General features: G+C 40.4%; 2 protein-coding genes and 1 non-coding gene across 5 annotated transcripts in view; 1 reads left to right on the top strand and 2 right to left on the bottom strand.

Annotated features, from left to right (window-relative positions):
• The window catches only part of NUP153 (nucleoporin 153), a 93,216-nt gene extending 86,089 nt beyond the window's left edge, over positions 1–7,127 (top strand). For both annotated transcript variants that reach the window (XM_005553949.4, XM_015449872.3), the window contains 2 exons: positions 5,485–5,653; positions 5,990–7,127. In XM_005553949.4, coding sequence (XP_005554006.3) covers positions 5,485–5,653; positions 5,990–6,071 — 251 coding nt within the window. In that variant the 3' untranslated portion in view covers positions 6,072–7,127. The remainder of the gene's footprint in view (positions 1–5,484; positions 5,654–5,989) is intronic.
• LOC123573157 (U6 spliceosomal RNA) lies at positions 2,888–2,989 on the bottom strand. The gene has a single exon (XR_006697904.1). It is a non-coding gene; the product is annotated as a U6 spliceosomal RNA (small nuclear RNA).
• Positions 7,128–10,438: 3,311 nt separating the features above from the next.
• FAM8A1 (family with sequence similarity 8 member A1) lies at positions 10,439–21,714 on the bottom strand. 2 transcript variants are annotated; one of them, XM_005553964.4, is made up of 5 exons: positions 20,884–21,714; positions 19,327–19,447; positions 17,010–17,133; positions 16,021–16,160; positions 10,439–13,923 (listed from the first exon to the last, which is right to left on the bottom strand). In XM_005553964.4, the coding sequence occupies exons 1-5, from the start codon at positions 21,593–21,595 to the stop codon at positions 13,779–13,781; spliced, it is 1,242 nt and encodes a 413-aa protein (XP_005554021.3). In that variant the 5' UTR covers positions 21,596–21,714; the 3' UTR covers positions 10,439–13,778. The 2 variants fall into 2 exon arrangements, with proteins under 2 accessions (XP_005554021.3, XP_073894920.1); XM_074038819.1 differs by lacking the exons at positions 10,439–13,923; positions 16,021–16,160; positions 17,010–17,133; positions 19,327–19,447 and adding an exon at positions 20,217–20,579.
• Positions 21,715–21,805: the final 91 nt, after the last annotated feature.

The following is a 21,805-nucleotide window of genomic DNA, read 5'->3' on the forward strand; positions in this document are numbered from 1 at the left end:
TTAGAGAATCCTTTTTTAAAATTTTTTAAAAATGTTTTGAGATAGGGTCTTACCTTGCACCCACAGACTGGAGTACAGCGGTAGAATCTCAGCTCACTACTGCCTCAACCTGCTGGGCTCAAGCCATTCTCCTGCCTGAGCCCGCCAAGAAGCTGGGACTACAGGCAGACACCACCACTACACCCATCTGTTTATTTTTGGAGTGGTTCGTGGTTTGTAGAGACGGGGTTTTGCCATGTTATCCAGGCTGGTCTCGAAATCCCGAGCTCAAGCAGTCCACCCACCTCAGCCTCCTAAAGTGCTAGGATTATAGGTGTGAGCTACTGTGCCCAACCAAGGTGTTAGAAAATTCTAGGCTCTGGGTAGCAGCATAACTATCCCCCCAAAAAAAGCCATACTACAAAGTCTAGTAAAGGTCATTCCCACAGAAAACACAAAGCATTCATTTTGTCATACATAAAAATGTAGTTTTAGTAATAATCCGGAAGCATTTTTGATAAAAGTGAAAACCACATTTTAAAGTTTTTCATTTTTAAAAACTGATATGTGTTATTTTGTTACATACAATGTATAATAATCAAATTAGGGCATTTAGGATATCCATCACCTTGAGCATTCATCATTTCTTTGTATCGGGAATATTTCAGATCTTCTCTTCTAGCTATTTTGAAATATACAATAAATTATTGTTAACTCTACTGTGCTCTCAAATACTAGAATTTATTCCTACTATCTAGCCATATATTTGTATTCATTAACCACCTTTCTTTTCCTACCACCATCCCAACCAAGCCTCTGAACCATCATTCTGTTCTCTACCTTTATGAGATCAACTTTTTTTTAGCTCCTACATATGAATGAGAACGTTGAATATTTGTCTTTGTGCCTGACTTATTTCACCTAACATAATATCCTTCAGTGCCATAGATGTTGTAGTAAATGACAAGATTTTATTTTCTTTTAATGACCAAATAGTATTTCACTGTATATCAGATCACATTTTCTGCAGCCATTCATCTGTTGATGTACACTTAGATTGATTCCATATCTTGGCTATTGTGAATAGTGCTGCACTGAACATCGGGTACAGGTATCTGTTTGATATACTGATTTCCTTTTCTTTGGATAAATAAGTAATGGGATTGCTGGATCATAAGGTGATTCTATTTTTAGATTTTTTGAGAAACTTCCATACTGCTTTCCATATGGTTATACTAATTTACATTCATACCAACAGTGTATAAGTTTCCATTTCATTGCCAGCATTTGTTAATTTTTGTCCTTTTGGTAGTAGCCATTCTAATGGGTGAAATGCTGCCTCATTGTGGTTTTGATTTGCATTTCCCTTATGATAGTGATGTTGAGCATCTTTTCAGGTCTATTGGCCATTTGTGTATTGTGTTTTAAGAAATGTCTATTCAGATCCTTTGCCCGCTTTTCAATAGGATTATTTGGGTTGTTTGTTTTTTGTTTTGCTGTTGAGTCCTTTGAGCTCCTTGTGTATTCTGGATATTAGTTCCCTGTTGTATGAATAGTTAGCAAACATTTTTTCCCTTTCAACAGATTTTTCACTCTGTTGATTGCTGTTTAATATAGTCCCTCTCGTCTATTTTTTTGTTGCCTGTGCTTTTGATGTCTTAGCCATAAAATCTTTGCCTAGGCCAGGGGGGGTCCAATCTTTTGGCTTCCATGGGCCACTCTGGAAGAATTATTGTCTTCGGCCAAACATAAAACACATTAACACTAACAAACAACAGTTGATGAGCTAAAAAAGAAAATTGCAAACAAAAAAATCTCAGTGTTTTAAGAAAGTTGATGAATTTGTGTTGGGCAGCATTCAAAGCCATCCTGGGCTACATGCGGCCTCTGGGTTGGACAAGCTTGGCTTAGACCTGTGGTCTGTTCTAGAGCATTTCTATCTTTTCTTCTAGGAGTTTTGTAGTATCATGTCTTACACTTAAGTGTAATCCATTTTGAGTTGATTTTTATATAGGATGAGAAGTAGGGGTCTAGTTTCATTCTGCATATGGATCTCCAGTTTTCCAAGCACCATTTACTAAAGAGAGTATCCTTTTCCCAATGCATGTTCTTGCCATCTTTGTCGAAAATCAGTTGGATTTGTGGATTTGTTTCTGAATTCTCTATTCTATTCCATTGGTCTGTGTCTTTTTATACCAGTCTCATATAGCTATATATGGTAAGTATAGCTTTGTGTAGTGTATTTTGAAGGCAGATAGTATACCTCAGCTTTTTTCTTTTTGCTCAGGATTGCTTTAGCTATTTGGACTCTTGTGGTTCCATATGAATTTTAGGATTTGCTTCTCTTTCTTTTCTGTTCTCTCTCTTCTTCCCTCCCCTTCCCCTTCCCTTCCCCTTCCCTTTCCCCTTCCCTTTCCCCTTCCCTCAACAGAGTCTTCTCCACGGAGTCTTGCTGTGTCGCCCAGGCTGGAGTATAGTGGCTCAGTCTCGGCTCATTGCAGCCTCTGCCTCCCAGGTTCCAGCGATTCTCCTGCCTCAGCTTCCTGGGTTGCTGAGATTACAGGTGCATACCACCACGCCTGGCTAAGTTTTGTATTTTTGGTAGGAATAGGGTTTCGCCATGTTGGCCAGGCAGGTCTTGCATTCCTGACCTCAGGTGATCCACCCACCCACCTTGGCCTCCCAAAGTGCTAGGATTATAGGCATGAGCCACAGCGCCTGGCCGGATATGTTTCTGTTTCTATGAAGAATGTTATTGGTATTTTTGGTAGGGATTGCATTGAATCCATAGATTGCTTTGAGGAATATGGCCATTTTAACAATAATAGTTCTCCTGATCCATGAATATAGGTTGTCTTTACATTTGTTTGTGTTCTGTCTAATTTCTTTCATCAGTATTTTCTAATTTAAAAATATAGAACACTTCATGAATTTGGGTGTCATCCTTGTGCAGGGGGCCATGCTAATCTTCTTTGTTCAAGTTGTGGGTATGTGCTGCTGAAGCAAGCACTGAAAGCACTTTTCTCACAGGGTCTTTTAACCTGTTCCTCCTACCAGGCTTTCTTGGCTTGCTGTTTAACTGTACTCTTGGGAAACCTCTTTTTACCACTCTTGTGGAGATTCCTTTTAGCTTCATATAAGAACCCGTTTCCTGGGTGTCATGTGTTCCCTGTTACTCCCCTTTTTGCTGATACAGCACATCTTCCAGCGATTCTTGAGGGTTCAGGGATGAACATTTTGAGGCCATACATGTCTGCAAGGATCTTTATTCTCACCCCATGTTTGGTAAGATTTTGATTGAATATAGATGTAGATTGGAAATCATTTTTATAATTTCAAAGGCCTTTCTCCATTGTAGACCTTTCTGGCTTCCAGAGTTGCCTGAAGTCTTGATCTTTTCTCTTTGGCCTGTTGCTTCTTTCTGGAATTGTTAGACTGCCCTCTTTTGCCTCCATTGTTCTGATATATCAGGATGTGTCTTGATGTGGGTTTGTTTTTATCCTTTGTGTAGGGAGTGCAGCATGCTCTTGTGAACTTCCATTTTGGGGAATTTTCCTGAATTACTTATTTGAAGATTTTGTCCCTTCATCCTTCCTTTCCTTCTTACCTTTTGTCTTCGTGTCATACTTTCTGAGATTTATCCTTCATTACCCGTTCTGTTGAGATTTTAACTTCCACTATTTCTTTAATTTCTAAGTATTCTTTTTTATTTTCTGGATGTTTCCTTTTTATGCCCCTCTGGGTTCCCCCCACCTCCACCCCACCCAACCGCCAGTGGATGAAGTATTCTTTAAAGATACTGAGTTCAGATTTTTCTCCTTAAAGTTTTCTTTGCTGAGTCAGTTTTCCCAAAATTGCTTTTATTATTTTTGTCTCAAAGTTGTTCAAATGTCTGGTTCTCCTTGGCTACTTGTAGTTTTTAATGGGTGTAGGACACATAAATACCACTTAAGTCCTTTCTACATTGATAGGGCTTACAGATCTCGAATTTCGTTGTAGATTATCTGGTTTGTCTAGCTTTATTTTACTTGGGAAAATTTAGATGTTAGTATCCTTCGTTCTTTCCACTCAGTTTGTCAGATTCCCCAAAGAAGATACATCCAGTCTCCTGCTTGGAGGGTATCAGGGAGCTTCCATTTGCCAGTGTTCTGGGAGCTAAGATTGGGAAGATGGCTGGAGCGCTCGGTATTTAGTGAATATTGACCTACTCTTAATTCCCGTTTTCAAAATGATATTATTGCCCTTAACTGTACGTGGTGTTTCCCAGTCCAGACACTTCTACAAAGACTAAAAGACTGAACTTCTGTTCTGGTGGAGTGGAAAAGGAGAATTACCATCTTTTTGTTTGTTTGTTTGTTTCTTTTCCTTTTGAGATAGGGTCTCACTCTGTTGCCCAAGCTGGAGGGCAGTGGCAGAGTCAGGGCCCACTGCATCCTCGACCTCCTAGGCTCAAGAGATCTTCCCACCTCAGCCTCCTGAGTAGCTGGGATTACAGGTGCACACCACTATGCCTGGCTGATTTTTTAAAAATTTTTATAGAGATTGGGTCTCACCGTGTTGCCTAGGTTGGTCTCAAACTCCTGGGCTCAAGCAATCCGCCTGCCTCGGCCTCCCAAAGTGCTAGGATTACAGGCATGAGTCACTGCACCCACTGATAATTACCATCTTGGTGTGGGGAGGGATTGATCCTGGGTATCTGCTTCTAATCAGATACTCTGCTATCCTTTTTTTTTTTTTTTTTTTTTTAAATTCCCACGACATCCTCTCTTCCATAGGTATCTGGAACCTAAACATTTTGGTTACGTTTGGTATAAATGCAATTGCTTCTGTTCTTTCCCTGCTGCTAGTTCAGTATCACTTCTGGTCAGCCTTCCAGCTTCTAAACCTTTGTTGCTGTTGTCACCTCTCTATCTTTGTAAAAATCCCTTGTTTTAATGCACTTTTCAAAGAAGATAGAGCTAAATGTATTTGTTGATTTCACAATCTTTAACCAGAAGTCCAGACTGCCCTTTTCCCCTTGGTCATAGGTAAGTTGTGTGATTTGTTGGAGGTGTCAAGTGAGTACTATGTGTCAGTGGAGAAAATAGTTTTATTTAGATTAAAAGACCAAAATATTTTAACTCTTTGCATGTTTTTATATGTAGAGGTCAGAGTCATTAATTTAAAAACCTGTCATTTTGCGGGCGGGCACGGTGGCTCACGCCTGTAATCCCAGCACTTTGGGAGGCTGAGGTGGGCAGATCACCAGGTCAGGAGATTGAGACTATGGTGAAACCCCATCTCTACTAAAATACAAAAAATAAGCCAGGCATGTTGGCATTCACCTGTAGTCCCAGCTACTGGGGAGGCTGAGGCAGGGGAATTGCTTGAACCCGGGAGGCGAAGGTTGCAGTGAGCCAAGATTGTGCCTCTGCAGTCCAGCCTGGGCAACAGAGCGAGACTCCATCCCCCCCAAAAACCCTATCATTTTGCCCTAATGAAGTATTTCTGCTTTAACTATTGTAGGTTCGGTTTTCCAGTTTGGCAGCAGCACTACAAATTTCAACTTCACAAACAACAATCCATCAGGAGTGTTCACATTTGGTGCAAATTCTAGCACACCTGCAGCCTCAGCCCAGCCTTCAGGCTCCGGGGGCTTTCCATTTAACCAGTCGCCAGCAGCATTTACAGTGGGGTAAGAGAATTTTTTATTGAAATGGAGAATTCACATTGGTAAGGGTATGTGCATGTATATGTTTTGTTTTTAAAAGTCATCAAGATTCAGTATGGTTTGGGTAAAATTAAATATGTTCTCCAACATAAATTTACCGTACTACAATTCTGGAGAGTTGTATTACAGTTTGAGAAAAAAATAACAGTAGCGTGTGTGTTAGGTATAGCAGAAAATGTACATAACAATGTGAGTCTGCTCCCCCGCCACCCTACCCTTCTGCTGCTCATGGTAAATGTTAGCATTTGGAAATTTTGCTCAGAGCATCATGTCACATTATGAAGTTTTTATTTTTCACAGGTCAAATGGGAAAAATGTGTTCTCTTCTGGAACTTCAGTCTCTGGTCGGAAGATAAAGACTGCTGTTAGACGCAGGAAATAAAGGTCACATTGGTGTTATACGCAATTTTAACAACAGCTGGTGCCCTGCTTTCAGATACTGGATTGTACTTTGTGCTGGGGTTATCTGAAGTCAGATCTGCCTAAGGACTTCTTTAATTTTGGAATTTTCCTCCTTTTTCGTTACAGAAGCCCCAACCCGCCTCACCCACCCTTTTTAAAAAATATAATAGCTAGACTGGTGACTGATTCTTCAGCAAAAATATTTTATGATCCAGCAGATTATTCACTGATTTGACATAGTCTGGCTGTACCCAGGAATGGAGCCTGCACGGCGAATGGCTTTGTATAGAACCTCTTTTGTCTACACCATTATGTGCGCTGATAAGCGTTTACGGAACGCATTGAAATTGTAATTATATCTGAGGAATTCTGTATAGATTAGAATTCTGTATAGATTAGAGAATGTTGAAACGGATGATTTCTATGCTGAGTTTGTGCTGGTGTATGTGTGAAGTGAGTGAGTTGGGTGTATTGTGCACTAAACTTTTCTGATAGAGGAAGCCTGATTAAAGAATGGTCCGTGCTGAGGACTTGTTAGATCTAGTTCATCCTCCATTTAATAATTATATGCTATTTCTATATTTTCATTCTTCTATCACCTGTCTTGCCTTTTTCATTATTTTATTATGAAACTTGTGTAAATACAATTTTGTTTCTGTACTTTTTTGGCATAACATAAATCTGTGAACTTGAAATTTGAATTTTGTGTTAGAGATTTTTTTGTTGTTTGTTTAGTCTTGTCTCAGATTTTATTATGTAAATCCCATTATTCAAAGTTGCCTAAATCCATTTGGAAATCTTTAAAAAAAAATTGGGGATTCTTAAAGTTGAATTTATTGGCTTTTCTGATCCAGTTTTGTTTGGACCAAAAACCAGTATTGTACAAAGTATTAAGCATATATTTTTATATTTACTAAAATGGACTGTGGTGACTTTGGATAATAAGGAAAAGTTTAATATTAAAGCCATGTTTATTACAGTATAATTAACATGTTAAACCATGGGATAAATGCCATCAATAAAAAATTATGACATACTTTTTGTTCTAGTTTTACCTCATAATGAAGACACATAGTATTATTGGGAGGGGACTTTTTAAAATAAAGGTTAACTGTCTCATTAGAAGAATACATTGACGTGATTTAGACAACTCCTAAGAGAAAGGGAAAGTATCTGAAAGTATCTAAATGCACAACATATAGAAGGTACCCTAGTTCTTGCCTGGTGCTATGAATCATGCCTAATTTGCACATCGACTTACATACCTTTTTTAAAAGTTGAAAATAAACATGCACATTCATTTCTCTTTGTGCTTCTATCTTCCTTGGTAAGTTACTGGATAGTGTTTATTAAAATTCTTGGAGATACATACACAAAAACTAGTTGTTTCTTGGTGTGTGCAGAAGAAATTGTTCCCAGAACCACACTCCTCCAAATCCCCCGCCCCCATACCAAAATCCACAAATTCACGCATACTCAAGTCCAGCAGTGGCCCCTGTAGAACCTGAGCCAAGCCTCTGAATGTGCAGGTTTTATATCCCATGAATACTGTGCTTTTGATCTGTGCTCGGTTGGGTTAAAAAAAAGAAAAGAAAAGAAAAGCCCGTGATAAGTGGGTTCACAGTTCAAACATGCGTTCAAGGGTCAGCTGCACTTTCTTTTGTATTATTTTACTGCATTCGTTTTTGTTTTTTTTTTTTTTTTTTTTTTGGTTAAACTGGACTCCTGTGGTCCCTAAAAGAGCTCTTGGAACAATGTTTGGTAATTTTATTTTTCAGTTTGAATGTACAGTTATTTTGTGCTCAGTTTTAATTTGCTGAACTTCTGGTTGGTTGGAGTTTCTTTTTTTCCAAGATGGAGTCTTGCTCTGTCACCCAGGCTGGAGTGCAGTGGTGCGGTCTCAGTTCACTGCAACCTCTGTCGCCTCAGTTCAAGCAATTCTCCTGCCTCAGCCTCCTGAGTAGCTGTGATTACAGTTGCCTGCCACCACGGCCGGCTAATTTTTGTGTCTGTATTTTCAGTAGAGACAGGGTTTTACCAGGTTGGCCAGTCTGGTCTTGAACTCTTGACCTAATGATCCACCCGCCTCGGGCTCCCAAAGTGCTGGGATTACAGTCGTGAGCCACCGGGCTTGGCCTGGTTGCAGTTTAAATTTAGAATTCAAGGTATTTTTCTTACTTGAGATATGTTAGTACATCAAATGCTGGTTGGGGGTAGAAATTTCGCTTTTAGCAGTATACATTTGACACCTGTTGAAGGGGCCAAATGTGGCGATGAATACTGGAAGAGGTAACGGAATTTGTGTCTTACTGCTGAGAAGTTAATTCTTAAACTTTGTAGGTTAGTTCTTAGCCATTCTCTAGGCCCCTATGGCTGAAGCATTCTGCTTTTCTCTAAAAATTGCTAGAAATAATGTTTACTTTTATTTAGTACTCTTTAAATAAAAAGTCACTGAAACCATACTTAGTCTGGTTTATGTTAAAAATGGAATCTTCAGCCCCCAACCTGAGAAATCTATAGGACTGCATTCAGAACTTTGGGCTTTTTTCAGTCTGACTACTTTAGTTCTTGGGAACCTCCGCCTCTTGGGTTCAAGTGATTCTCCTGCCTCAGTCACCCGAGTAGCTGGGACTACAGGTGTGCTCCACCACACCTGGCTAATTTTTGTATTTTTAATAGAGACAGGGTTTTGCCATGTTGGCCAAGCTGGTCTCAACCTCCTGACCTTGCGATCTGCCCGCCTTGGCCTCCCACAGTGCTGGGATTACAGGCGTGAGCCACATGCCCGACCTTGCTTTGGGTTGTGTGCTGCAAACACAAGTGAAAATTGATATTTGTGGATAGCGGGGAAAACAAATGTTGGAAAGAAAGTAATAAAAGCCCATACTTCTCATGCTGGGCCAGTGAGTAATGAAAATGGATTGACAGGGTCTCCCTCTGTCACCCAGGCTGGAATGCAGTGGTGCGATCATAGCTCACTGCATCCCTCAACTCCTCAGCTCAAGCAATCTTCCTGCCTCAGTCTCCGGAGTAGCTGGGGACTACAGGTGTGTGCCACCATGCTAAGTTTTTTATTTTTTGTAGAGACAGGGACTCGATATCCGATCGTCTTGCCTTCCAACGTGCTGAAATTACAGGTGCAAGCTACCGAGCCCAGCCAGGAATTTTTTTAAACGAAAAATAATATCTGAAGGGAGGAAAGTCATGTTCAGAAACTTTAATTGAATAATTAGGTAGGTGTTTTTACAATTTGGTTGACCAGAGGACTGGTGGCTCACTGAATGTACTGTTAGTAGTATTTGGCAGGGTATGTCAAATATATGTTCTAGGGCCCCATCACCAGAAACTGACTGGGTCCGGATGGGGTCCAAAAGTCTGCATCATCAAATAAGCACCTGGCTGACTGATGCACTGAGGTTTGGGGGTGTCACTTTAAAAGTAAAGTGTTTTGCGTAATTACAATTCCGGGCATTGAGAAAAAGGTACAGTTCAGACCACTGAAAAATGTCTTTAAGCCGCCTAATACTTGTTACAAATTCTCCTTTGAAATTACTTGTTTCATCTAATTATTTGAAGTTATTGAACTAATTTTAACAACATATAACCAGGCCATATGCTGGTTAAGCCTGTGAATAACTTTTTAATTGGAAAGTATTATTTTACTTTGGAAAAGTAAAATACAGTGTAAAGGTTATTTTGGCCGGTCCATTTAATGGAAACTGACAAATTTGGTCTAGTAAAATTGAGAAAGTGGGGGTAGTAGGTCTAGCTACATGCATCAGCTGTATGACCACGTCAGCCAGAGACTTCATTTCCTTTTGTAGTATGGGGCACCTTTTGTAAACTTGTCTCAAAAATCCACTGTAGTTCCAAAACATTAAGTTTGTGGCTAGGCTCATAACAGCAACACATTGTCTATAGGACTTGGACCATCTTTTAGCTACACTCTTAGTTTATCCTTTATTATCTTTTGCCCTTGTTGAGTGAGGAACCTGTTTTGCTTCCTGCCCTTTCTCTCTGGACCTGTTCATAAAAGAACGGGAAAAGCTTTTAAGGTCAGAACTGAGTTTAAATTACCCAGATGAGACTTGTGTGGTGGTTGGTTAACAACTCTTGAAGGACTGGATTAGTTTAATAGTAAGCTTAATTCATGTACTTGTAACTTGTGAGTGTGCCTGCTAAATCGTCCCTAAAGATGGACGATTCTTTTTTCACAGATCTCTATTTCTGAAAGCATTCTAGTTTACTGCTAAACCCACTGGAAAAGCTGTATTTAGAAGCAAGGACTCCCTAAGCAGGAGATTCCAGAGCGAACCATCTCAAAGAAACAGACAAAACACAGATACATTGATGACTAAGTATTTATTGAGACAATACAAATTGGTGGCATACAAATTATTAAAAATAGAATGCTGAATTTTATTTATAGGTGGGCCATCAAGATACTGTTGACAGGTCAAGCCTTACTATAATGAACTGCAAAGAAATATGTACACTGTTTGAAATGAGGAACTTTATCCAGGCAAGCATGGGATGTCAGGAGTGGCCTGTCGTACTGGAGACAAGGAATATCAAGTAATTGACATATTACTTGTCAGATTTTAGGAATACTGTTATTTAGGCATATTCAAAGAAACAACTGCCTGTTTTCATAGGGATAAGTACATAATGAAAACATTTAATATCCATACCTCCCTCAAAAAGCCCTTTATTCCCAAGTAGCAACTAGTGTAAATTAGTTTTCAATTCCTTTCTACTCTTCCTTTGCTAGAATGCGTAACTAAAACACTCAAGTCACTGAAGGGAACAAATCCTTTTACTGTCACTTGAAACTAAAAACACTGACTCATTTTGTAATTTGGGCGAAGTAGCTCCCAAATATAATGCATTTTTTTCTATCCTATATGCTTGGGTAAAATCGGAAGGTGAGTGCTCAGGCAAAAATAACTCCTGAACCAGTGGGAGCAAAGTTCAGTTGGGCAATACTCTTTATGATACAAGTGAAGGCGTATTAGTTCGAAAAGTGCTGGCTGTATTTCTGTAGTCACAGAGTAGTCTCAAGGTAAGGCTTACCCAGCTCTTGGCTCCCACATGAGTGTTACCCAGTACGCCAGATTTTTCTTAAGGTGCATTAGCCACTCAGGATAATTTTACTGGTGGGAACAGATTTTCTAGACATCCAAATTAACTGCCAATTCTGGTTTATCTTAGGGACATGCTCATTGAAATGGTATTCTCACTCAGCTTGAATACTAAATTTTGTTCCCTTATTACCTTGTTAAAGTGATGAATATGTTTGTACAATGAAGACAACTTTCTTTTGCCTTTTTAGGCTACAGTTTCAGCATGGGAATTATACTTTGACACAGAAAATGAGGTCTATAAGTGAAATATAATACAGTGTTCTGGAAAGCAGGAGACTACCTTACAACCCCAAGAGAAAAATATGTGGCACTAAGGCCTGGTTCCTTCTTCCCTCATTGTTTTGTCACTTTTTCCCAAACTTTGGGAATCAAAATCTCTGCACAAATGCTGAATTCATAAATTGAAACAGACTCTTGGGTTCTATTATAAAGGCAAATAATATTTCTATGTATTTTGTAGGGTTATATAGTATAATAACTCGAATCCATGGTTGGATCTGACTGAACCTACAGATACTAATCTGAATGACTCATATATAGAAAATGTGCAATATTCTAAATATAAAAAGTTTAACTGGACTAGTTTGTTTTTGTTTTATAGTATAAATGAAAATGACCTAGATGGTAAACTATTCAATTATCTGAGCAGAAATTATGAAAGAAAGATGTACTCCAGACCTATATGACTGAGGGACATTTCAACTTGAATTCCCCAGTGGCAAAAGTGTTGTATAAACTAATGCTAGTGTATACCCTACTAAAGTGTCAAGTTATGTAACATCTCCTAATTTTAAAAATGAAAGATTTTTCTTTTTTTCACTGTGAAGGGCAGTAACACTAACTCTTCCCCATGGGTGCAAGTGAATGATTTATTTAGTACATTGACATACTTAACTATTAGTGTTTCTGGGAAGTTGGATTTGATATAAACTTATTCTGAAAAACATGGTTTATGAAATTTTATAATAAAATTATTAATAGACTGTTTCTATAATCAAATGTATCTGTTGTCACAGTTTTAAATGTAAAAGAAAAACCTTTGAAAATTAATATAGTGATAATAGACATGTACTGTGTTTGCTATTAATTTTAAGACCAAGAATACTGCCTAGATTGATCCCTTAAGTAATCAATTTTTGAACTGTGCAATGCAGTTTAGTGTGTCTTTGGAAAATGATGTCAGAGCTGGAGAAAATACCTAAAAATGAAAACTTAAACCATAAATAATACAGGTATATCTCAGCAAGCTAAATGGGACATCTAGGAAAAGCACACACAGAATAAAACCCCATAATTTTGCTTCAACAGAAGAATAAAGCAAAATGGCAATATACACAGTATCACTTTGCTTAACATTTCCCCCCAAACTTTAGCAGACCCAAAATGAGCTTAAAGAACCTAGAATAACGTCTGGGAATGATAGTCTCCCTTGCTTTAGAGAGAATAGTCCATAATGGGAAAATTGCTAATATTTTGCAAGCTATTAAGAGTATTTAGAGTTAATCATGAAATACTAAGATTTTAACTCCTTGATGTTTCAAGTCATGGAACTATATAAAATATAAGCAAAGTAGTATGAATAAGCTGTATATAAACAGAATTTACACTCATTGAGAACACTGAGAAGCACTAATACTTTCTTCATGCTGCACACATACTGGGAATACTTTTACAGTAAATATGCAACTGTTTGATGGAGGTAATTTCTCCCCACATATTTATAGTCTGATTCAGGGCACTGAAAACACTTGCACATAAAATTGTAAGTTCAATTTACACTGAAAACTTACTCCCCCACCATTAAAAGTAATCACTAACTTACCTTTAAAAAATACCAATTAACGTAAGCAATGTGACTTAATACTTTTTCATCATCATGAGAAACTTGCCCCTAAATACATGTTCAGGCATTAAGAATAGTTGTAAAGTTTCATCATTACCAGAGGGAACTGCAGTATGGATTGGAAAACTTCAGGTAAGGGAACTGCTAGGCCTGCCTCACTTGTCCCTTTCTCTCGCAGCCAACTCACCAGATCTCCTGGGATGGGAGACAGTGGATTATCCAATTTGTGTTCTCATTCCCTCCCCTAAACACCAAAGACAATTTCCCCAGAAAGTAAACTAAAAGATGAGTTACACAGGTGTTTACAAAACACAACTGGACATTTTCCATTATTTTGGGATAAACCAAAATTTAAAGTTTCATTTGGAGATTTCAAAGCTGAAAATGCTTTCAGCAAATTCTTAGATCTTAAGAAAGTGCCTTAGATCTTAAGAAAGTACATACTGTCCATTGTTTATAAAATCATTTGCCTTTTTGATCTAAACATTTTAATACTTGAATTTAATAGGTTTTTTCTTCTGGAAAAGTTCTTTGGCATTCAAGTAAAATCAATACTTTCAGAGTAGTCACCTGCATCACACTGGAGTGACTGCTTTAATTTCTAAATCATCAATTAGTGTATAACCCAGGGATACTGATGGCCTTGATACATAATTTAGTCTTGTCATTATAGTGTGTGGAAATCAGGGCTTTAGGGGCATCATCTGACTCCATTTCTTTTTACCACAATGGTTCCTGCTACAATGTCATAAGCTGTTCGATTATGCTGAAAAAACAGCAGTGTGATGAAAGCAGGGAAAAAAGAAGCAATCGAAAAATTCTTGATCAAAGCTCGTATAGTGGACCTAAAATGTTAAAACAAAAATATCAGGTAAGTTACACATCAAACCACATACAGATTAATGGTATCCCATCAAGTTCAAAACAGACATTTAAAACACAATCATACTTCTCTACAAAAGTCTACAGGGAAAAAGACATTCAAAGTATAGTTGAGAGAATTTTTATCTTTGATATATTTTCAAGTAGCAATGTATCATAATCAAACCACCTGGGCTATTTCTAAAGACTTCAACAACATAAAAGACCTTAGAACTTGAACATAAAAAGCAATAATAAACATGTCTCAGAATATTGAACTAAGGGTTTACAGAGCTTTCTAGTATTTTCTCAGAAGAAATGAACATGAATTCTGAGTATTTTCTGAGTATGCTTACTGTAGTCCCATTTGTCTACCTTATAGAAAGAACTTGCATTTTAAAGTACTGTGTGTTCTTTTTTTTTTTTTTTTTTTTTTTTTTTTTGAGACGGAGTCTCACTCTGTCGCCCAGGCTGGAGTGCAGTGGCCGGATCTCAGCTCACTGCAAGCTCCGCCTCCCGGGTTCACGCCATTCTCCTGCCTCAGCCTCCCGAGTAGCTGGGACTACAGGCGCCCGCCACCTCGCCCGGCTAGTTTTTTGTACTTTTTAGTAGAGACGGGGTTTCACCGTGTTAGCCAGGATGGTCTCGATCTCCCGACCTCGTGATCCGCCCGTCTTGGCCTCCCAAAGTGCTGGGATTACAGGCTTGAGCCACCGCGCCCGGCCTACTGTGTGTTCTTTAATCAGCATTTTCCTTTGTGGGATCCAGTGATTAAGCAAAGCTTTTAAAAGCTTTCAGCAATCACTCAGAATGGACCATTATCCTACTTATGTTAGATTTCTGCCTTTTAGTGCACTGAAGGGCTGCAGAAAAGTACAGTGGCTATGAGTGTGGGTTCTGAATCCAGACTAAATTCAGATCCATCTTCTACCAATTACTAGTTGTATTCTACATCTCCACATCTGCAAAAAGGGAACAACAGTATCTATCTTGAGGTTGTTAGCATTAAATTAGTTAATACACACGCAGTGTTACTAACAGTGCAGGTATGTAAAAAGTACTCAATAAACACTAGCCATTACTTACTCTTATTAAAAGAAGTAGGTTTATGACTACCAAATTTTAAGAAAAATTTGAAGATGGCAAAACCAAAGTTTCTATAGTCACTTGTTTGTATTTCTTGATGTAACAATCCAGCTCTGAATCATTCTGGCAAAAATTGCAGCCAATATCTTGTTTGGCTCAACTGACTACCAGCCACTCACCTCCACAATTTCCATTATCACTGGTTATACCTTCCCCCAGCGCTAGATGCCAACAGTTAACCTTGAGTACTGCAGTATTACAAGCTCTCACCTAACAGCAGGAGAAAGATGCACGAATGCATAGCTGTCAAAACTCTTAGTGCCTATTCAAGATGGAATAATGACAGGTATGGCCAAATGGAGACTCAAGGCAGATTAGTACCGGACCTAATGTCCACAGATCCAGAGAATAATAAAGCTGGCCATGGAGCACTAATACAGCATCAACACCCAAATCATCCTCTCGTATTGTGACTTATAATTCATAAAATGATCATCTTGAGGCCGGGCACAGTGACTCATGCCTGTAATCCCAGCACTTTGGGAGGCCGAGGCAGGCGGATCATGAGGTCAGGAGATGGAGACCATCTGGGCTAAGACGGTGAAACCCTGTCTCTACTAAAAATACAAAAAATTAGCCAGGCGTGGTAGCAGGTGCCTGTAGTCCCAGCTACTCAGGAGGCTGAGGCAGGAGAATCGCTTGAACCCGGGAGGCGGAGCTTGCAGTGAGCTGAGATTGTGCCACTGCACTCCACCCTGGGCAACAGAGCAAGACTCTGTCTCCAAAAAAAAAAAAAAAAAGATCATCTTGAAAATATATACTGTAAAAGAGTGTAAAAGAGGTCTACAATCATGTAACACAGCTGAAATAAATATTCAAACTTTGTTTTAAACTTAATACAAGCTTATCTATATGCTATGAAGAAAAAAACCCAATATTCTAAAACACATTATTTTCATAAGTATGTAGTAGATTAAGCTAAGAAAAGGACTTACGTTGTAATGCTCACATTTGAGGAAGGAATCACTAAAACCCGACTTGGTGCAATAAGCACTGATGTATCACATGTCACAACTCGAAGCCCCAGTAGGAACTTCCCTGGGGTAGCTCCACCTGCTCCCCAAATGCAAATTATCTAAGGAAAGAAGGATGATTTTAAAATAACTTACTGGCTCAACCATACCAATTTTAAAGATAAACTTTTCCTACTGTATTATTTCATGTTCTAATTTTTCAAGTTGAAAGAATTACACAGAATACTCAAAAGTTAACCATTTAACTTAATGCATTTCTGTAGGTCTCTAACATGTCCAATACCACGAGATGTCTGTCTCCTGTAATATTTCTCTACGACTACTATACTTTGTAGCAAGTTGTTTCTGCGGAAAACTACATTGGAAGTTCCACAACCAATTTACATTTTTGGACCACAATCTATGAGTGAAATTTTATTTGAATTTCTAAGACTGAGAAATATTACAAAGAAATTGTAAAATGTCTCTTTTCCAAAAGTTTTAACGTAATGATTAGTTAAAATTTGGAAAACAGAAAAGTAAACATACGGAAAAGACATGAATGATTATAAATTTCTATTACTTTTTTGTCTTGGGCTGATAATCTAAAATTAGACTGTTGGCTGGGTGCGGCGGCTCATGCCTGTAATCGTAGCACTTTGGGAGGCCAAGGTGGGCGGATCACTGAGGCCGGGAGTTTGAGACCAGCCTGGCTTACATGGCAAAACCCTGTCTCTACTAAAAATACAAAAATTAGCTGGGTGTGGTGGTATGCACCTGTAGTCCCACCTACTCAGGAGGCTGAGACAGGAGAATCACTTGAACTCAGGAGGCAGAGGTTGCAGTGAGCCAAGATCACACCACTGCACTCCAGCCTGGGCAACAGAGCAAGACCTGTCTCAAAAAAATTAAATGTAAAAACATAAAATTAGATTGTTAAATATTAATTCTTGCTGAAGTCAGTAGCTTACCTCATAGAAACAAACTAATAATCTGTATATAAGAGCCACAACCATCATTTTCTGCAAGTCTTCCATTGATGTGTCTTCATCTATTTCTTCTATTATATAATGCATAGCAAACTTAGAGATATCCCTACACAAAATAATAGTTTGGGGTTATAAAGAATTAGTTACCAGAATAGTAGCACTGATTTTTTTTCATTAGTGTTAAGTCATACATTTTAATTGAAATTCCAAACTGATCTTTAGATTCCCAACCATCTAGTATCATAAAGTATTCATTAGTTTATTCAATAAATAAGCAGCATTATCATGAGCAGACACTGTACTAGCCCCTGGGAAATAAGGGTGAATGAATTCACATGGTCCCTGCTTTCATGGAGGGTCTAACCTAGCAAAGAAAACAGAACAATAAATAAGCAGCAATAATAAAGTGGGATGAGTACTGTGATGGAGAACCTAGAATACTATGGAAACACACACCAGGTACACTTAACCTTGTGAAGGTTTCCCAGAAAAGACAGACGAGGACCTGAAGGATGAAGAGAAGTTAGACTAAGAGGGAATAATGTTCCAGAAAGAGGGAACAGCAGGAGAGAAAGTCTTGGAGAAAGATAGTATGTGATAGAAGCTGTAAGCAGTTTGGTGTGGCTCATATACTAAATGTGAGAGGTGGCAGTGATTAAGAAATAAAGGCAGGGTGTGGTGGTATGCACCTGTAGTCCCACCTACTCAGGAGGCTGAGACAGCCTCCTGAGTATAAACCACATGATGAAATTCAGACTTTATCCTGCTGGTAAAGAGAAACCACTGAAGGGTCTGAGCATGGTGGCTCACGCATGTAATCCCAGCACTTTCGGAGGCTGAGGTGGGAGGATTGCCTGAGTCCAGGATTTTGAAAACAACCTGGGCAACATAGACCCCATCTCTAAAAAACCAAAAATAATAAAAATTTTAAAAAGAGAAACTACTGAAGGGTTTTAAGGTAGGAAAGGAGCAGAACCAGGATCTATGATCACTTTGGTTTTATACCAGAGACTGGATTGAGATAAAACAGGAGACTGAGTTACCACTAGAAGGCTTCTGCTATAATCCAAGCAAGAGATGACACTAATTGGAGGAGGGAGAAGCAATGATGATTAAAAAATGGGCCAGGTGCAGTGGCTCATGCTTGTAATCTCAGCACTTTGGGAAGCTGAGGCTGGAGGATTATTTGAGCACAGGAGTTTGAGACCAGCCTGGGCAACATAGGGAGACCCCGTCTCTACAAAAAAAAAAAAAAAAAAAAAATTGTTTTAATTAGCTAGGCATAGTGGAGCATACCTGTGGTCCCAGCCCCTTGAGAGGCTGAGGTGGGAGTATAGCTTGGGCACAGGAGATCAAGGCTGCAGTGAGCCGTGATTGTACTACTGCACTCCAGCCTGGGTGACAGAGCAAGACCCTGTCTCAAAAAAAGAAAAATGATCTGGCAGTGAAGAGGTCTGGGGTTGAAAGCTATTCAGGAAATTGAACATAAAGCAGTTGGTATTTCACTGGATGTGTAGTGGGGTGAGAGAGGGAGGGACAGGGAGAAATCACAGTAACAGGTTTCTGGCAAGGACCCTGTAATTTGACTGCACAGGTTTGTATCTTGACTCTGTCATTTACTACCTTTGTAACATTTTAAGTTCTGTGCTCAACTTTTCACAAACCCAAATTTCCAACTCTATAAAATGGTGGTATTAATCTCTACACCTCATCTTGGTATTAAGATTAAATAAGAATCCATATAAAGAAGTGAGCAAGCTCAATATATGGCATATAGAAAGTACTCAGGAAGTGATAACTGCTATTATGATTATTGTTAATCTGGAAGGATTACTCAAATGTCTCAATTTGAAGTTCACTTGGGACTTGCCCCACAGTATAAGCAATCCCATTTGGAAATGCCACCTAGTTGATTATTAATTCACCTACCAAAAGCTCTTTATACCTTTGTCTTTAGAGACTCTACAAGATAGCAAGAAGGAACAGGATAGTGAGAGGTAAATTAGTTCCTGGCCTAAAAGAATAGGTGAATAAAATCAAAGCAGGTTTGGAGGCTCTTTTTACCTATTTTTGATAGGTGAGATTCCCATACATCTTATAGAATTCAGTAAGTTATTTTTTTCCTTTGTAAATATTTCTTAAAATCAACAAGAAAACAATAAATGTGACAAAGCTCTTATAAAGAAATCATGACACTGACAAGCCCATTATCCATATAATCACATGTAGACAGAATGTAACAAAACAAGATCTTTGAAGAGTAGAAATTAAAACCTTTCTGCAAATGTCCTCAACTTACTTTATCCCACTGAGGTGCATAATGCTTAAGACAATGGTTGCTTTTATAAAGAAGAGAATAAAGAAATCCACCATCTCTGCCATAAATCTGTGGGCCAAGGATGGAATAACATATTCTCTGCCTGTAAATTAAAAAAAAAAAAAAGTTAGGAAAAATGAATCATTTCACACAAGCCTTGGAACACAAGCCATGTAATGAATTGGTAAAGAAAGTCAAGGTACAACTTAAAAAACAGTATTTATAACCTTGCAGCAACTATTGATATTGATTCCACCAAGAACCCATGTTACTAAAAGAGAGTAACAGTACTCCACTATTTACTGAACTTAAAAGTTTGCTTTCATCACTTTAACGTTTAAAAATTGATTTCACACGGCCAGGCACAGTGACTCACATCTGTAAACTCAGCACTTCGGAAGGCCGAGGCGGGCGGATTGCTTGAGGCCAGGAGTTCCAGACCAGTCTGGCCCTTGCCAACATGGCGAAACCCCGTCTCAACAAAAAATACAAAAATTAGCCGGGCGTGGTGGCGCATGCCTATAGTCCCAGCTACTAGGGAAGCTGAGGTGGCAGGATGGCTTGAACCTGGGAGGCAGAGGTTGCAGTGAGCCAAGATCGCGCCACTGCACTATCCAGGTTGGGCGATAGAAGCAGACCTTGTACCCCGCCCAATTTCCCCCCAAAAAACTGATTTCACAGATAAATTCGATTAGGGTATCCAATATATTTCACTAGAATTCTAACGAGGAGAATCCAGGTGATCACATCTAAGTGACAACAAAATTAAACATTTTTTAGTGCAAATCAAGGTTAAATATTGGCAATTAGTACAAAGTAAATCCCTGTAACGCCCCCCTCATTTTTTTTTAGTTTTGCTTTCTTTAAAATAATCCCAATGAGTATCTGTCTGTCATCCTAAATTCTGACTGGCATCAGAGGCATCTATTAGTTCTTGTCCCATCTATCTGTGGCTAAATAAACGAAAAGTCTTAACTAATGGATTAAATAGTAAACTAAGAAGTGTACCTAATTCAAAATATTCTAGTTCACACACAGAAGCAAAAACAATTCCACAATATACAAGATCAATAAGCCCGGGCTTCCTAACTCCACTTGTATCCATGTCAATCTCCTTTTATATCCGGTCAGTTCCACTGTCCTAAGTTGCCAATGTCTGAAGAATTTCCAGCATCACCAGTCGAGCCCCTCCAAAACTGGGTTTGCCATTTGCGAATTTAGCTTTGGACCTCACTCTGCAGAGCATGAAAACCAAAGGAAGAGGATGGTTTGAAGAGCAATTTCTTTTCACGAAGAAACAACTAGTCCCATGAGTAAAGGAATCAATTCGGAGTGCCAGGTCTAAAGAACAATGAAACCCGTATTGCCTCCTTGTACATTTTGGGAATTTAGGGCCTGGACAAACGATAGCTAGTGCACGGGCAGGATGATCAATTAGAGTAGCAGCAGCAGTTACAGGTCTAAAAAGCGTGCCAGCTCCACCTCACAGGTCCCCGAAGACACTTCTACTCTGCCCCGCCTCCACCTCGCGCTTCTCACCTGCCTGTCGCCCGGTCTCGCTCGGGCTTCGCGAAGGGGCTGCGGATCCTACCCTCGTCACTGGAGTGGCCCGGACCGACGCCTGCACATGAGGAGCCCGGGGTCCCAGGCCCGCGACTGGAGCAGGGGTGCTGATGCCGGCAGCTGTCCGCGGGTCAGGCCCCACGGCCCCGGGACTCAGGAAGTAGAAGGGGTTGTAATAGCCCAGCTGCGGGGGCGGCGGCGCCGCGGCCTGGGGAACAGGAGCGCCGCCCGAAGGGAAGCTCTGCGGGGACGGCTGGGGGCTGCAGTAGGCGGGGAAGGCGGCCAGGCCGCTGTGCCAGGTGAGGTAGCCGCAGTAGGACTGCCACAGCCACTCGTGCACTTGCCGGGAGTACTCGCGGGCGCTCAGCCGCGCCGGTCTCTCCCGCGGCGCCGCGGCTTCGGGCGCCTCGCAGTCCGCCTGCTCCTGCAGCCCGGGACCGGAGCCGGAGGCCGCCTCCCCGCGCTTCCTGAGCTCGCGCGGCGAATCCAATTCGTCGGTGGCGGCGGCGGCCGCGAGGCCCGGGGCTATGGGCCGACCCGGGGCCTGGGGTTCGGCTTGGGGGTCGTCGCGGGGGCATGGGACGGCGGTGGTAGCAGGGCCTTTCAGGGAAGGGACGAGCTCGTGGTCCCCTCCGCCATCGTCCTGCCCGGGAGGGCGGCCTCGGGCTTCCTCGTGCCCCTCGGCCATAGTCACCTCAGCAGCACCCTCCGGGGTACCTGTCACTGCTCCGTTTCCCTGCCCCAATAGCCCCTCCCGAACAGCCCGGTCGCCACCGCAGCAGCCGCAGGCGTCAACAATCCCCCGCCGGAAGCGGAAGCCCCGCCCCTCAGGAGCGTCGCCCGCCGCCGGGCGGAGCTGGGAAGGGAGGGCGGGGAGGTGCGTCTGCAGTCCCAGGTT

The sequence above is a fragment of the Macaca fascicularis genome, chromosome 4 (assembly GCF_037993035.2).
Source record: "Macaca fascicularis isolate 582-1 chromosome 4, T2T-MFA8v1.1".
Lineage (NCBI taxonomy): Eukaryota > Metazoa > Chordata > Mammalia > Primates > Cercopithecidae > Macaca > Macaca fascicularis.

Excerpts from the sequence above, each read along its gene's own strand:
- FAM8A1 (XM_005553964.4), bottom strand. The coding sequence starts at position 21,595 with ATGGCCGAGGGGCACGAGGAAGCCCGAGGCCGCCCTCCCGGGCAGGAC. Across the intron at positions 19,448-20,883 it reads CGAGACCGGGCGACAGGCAG|GCAGAGAATATGTTATTCCA; the intron begins GTGAGAAGCGCG and ends TTTAATTTACAG. Across the intron at positions 16,161-17,009 it reads TATTAGTTTGTTTCTATGAG|ATAATTTGCATTTGGGGAGC; the intron begins GTAAGCTACTGA and ends TTCTTTCCTTAG.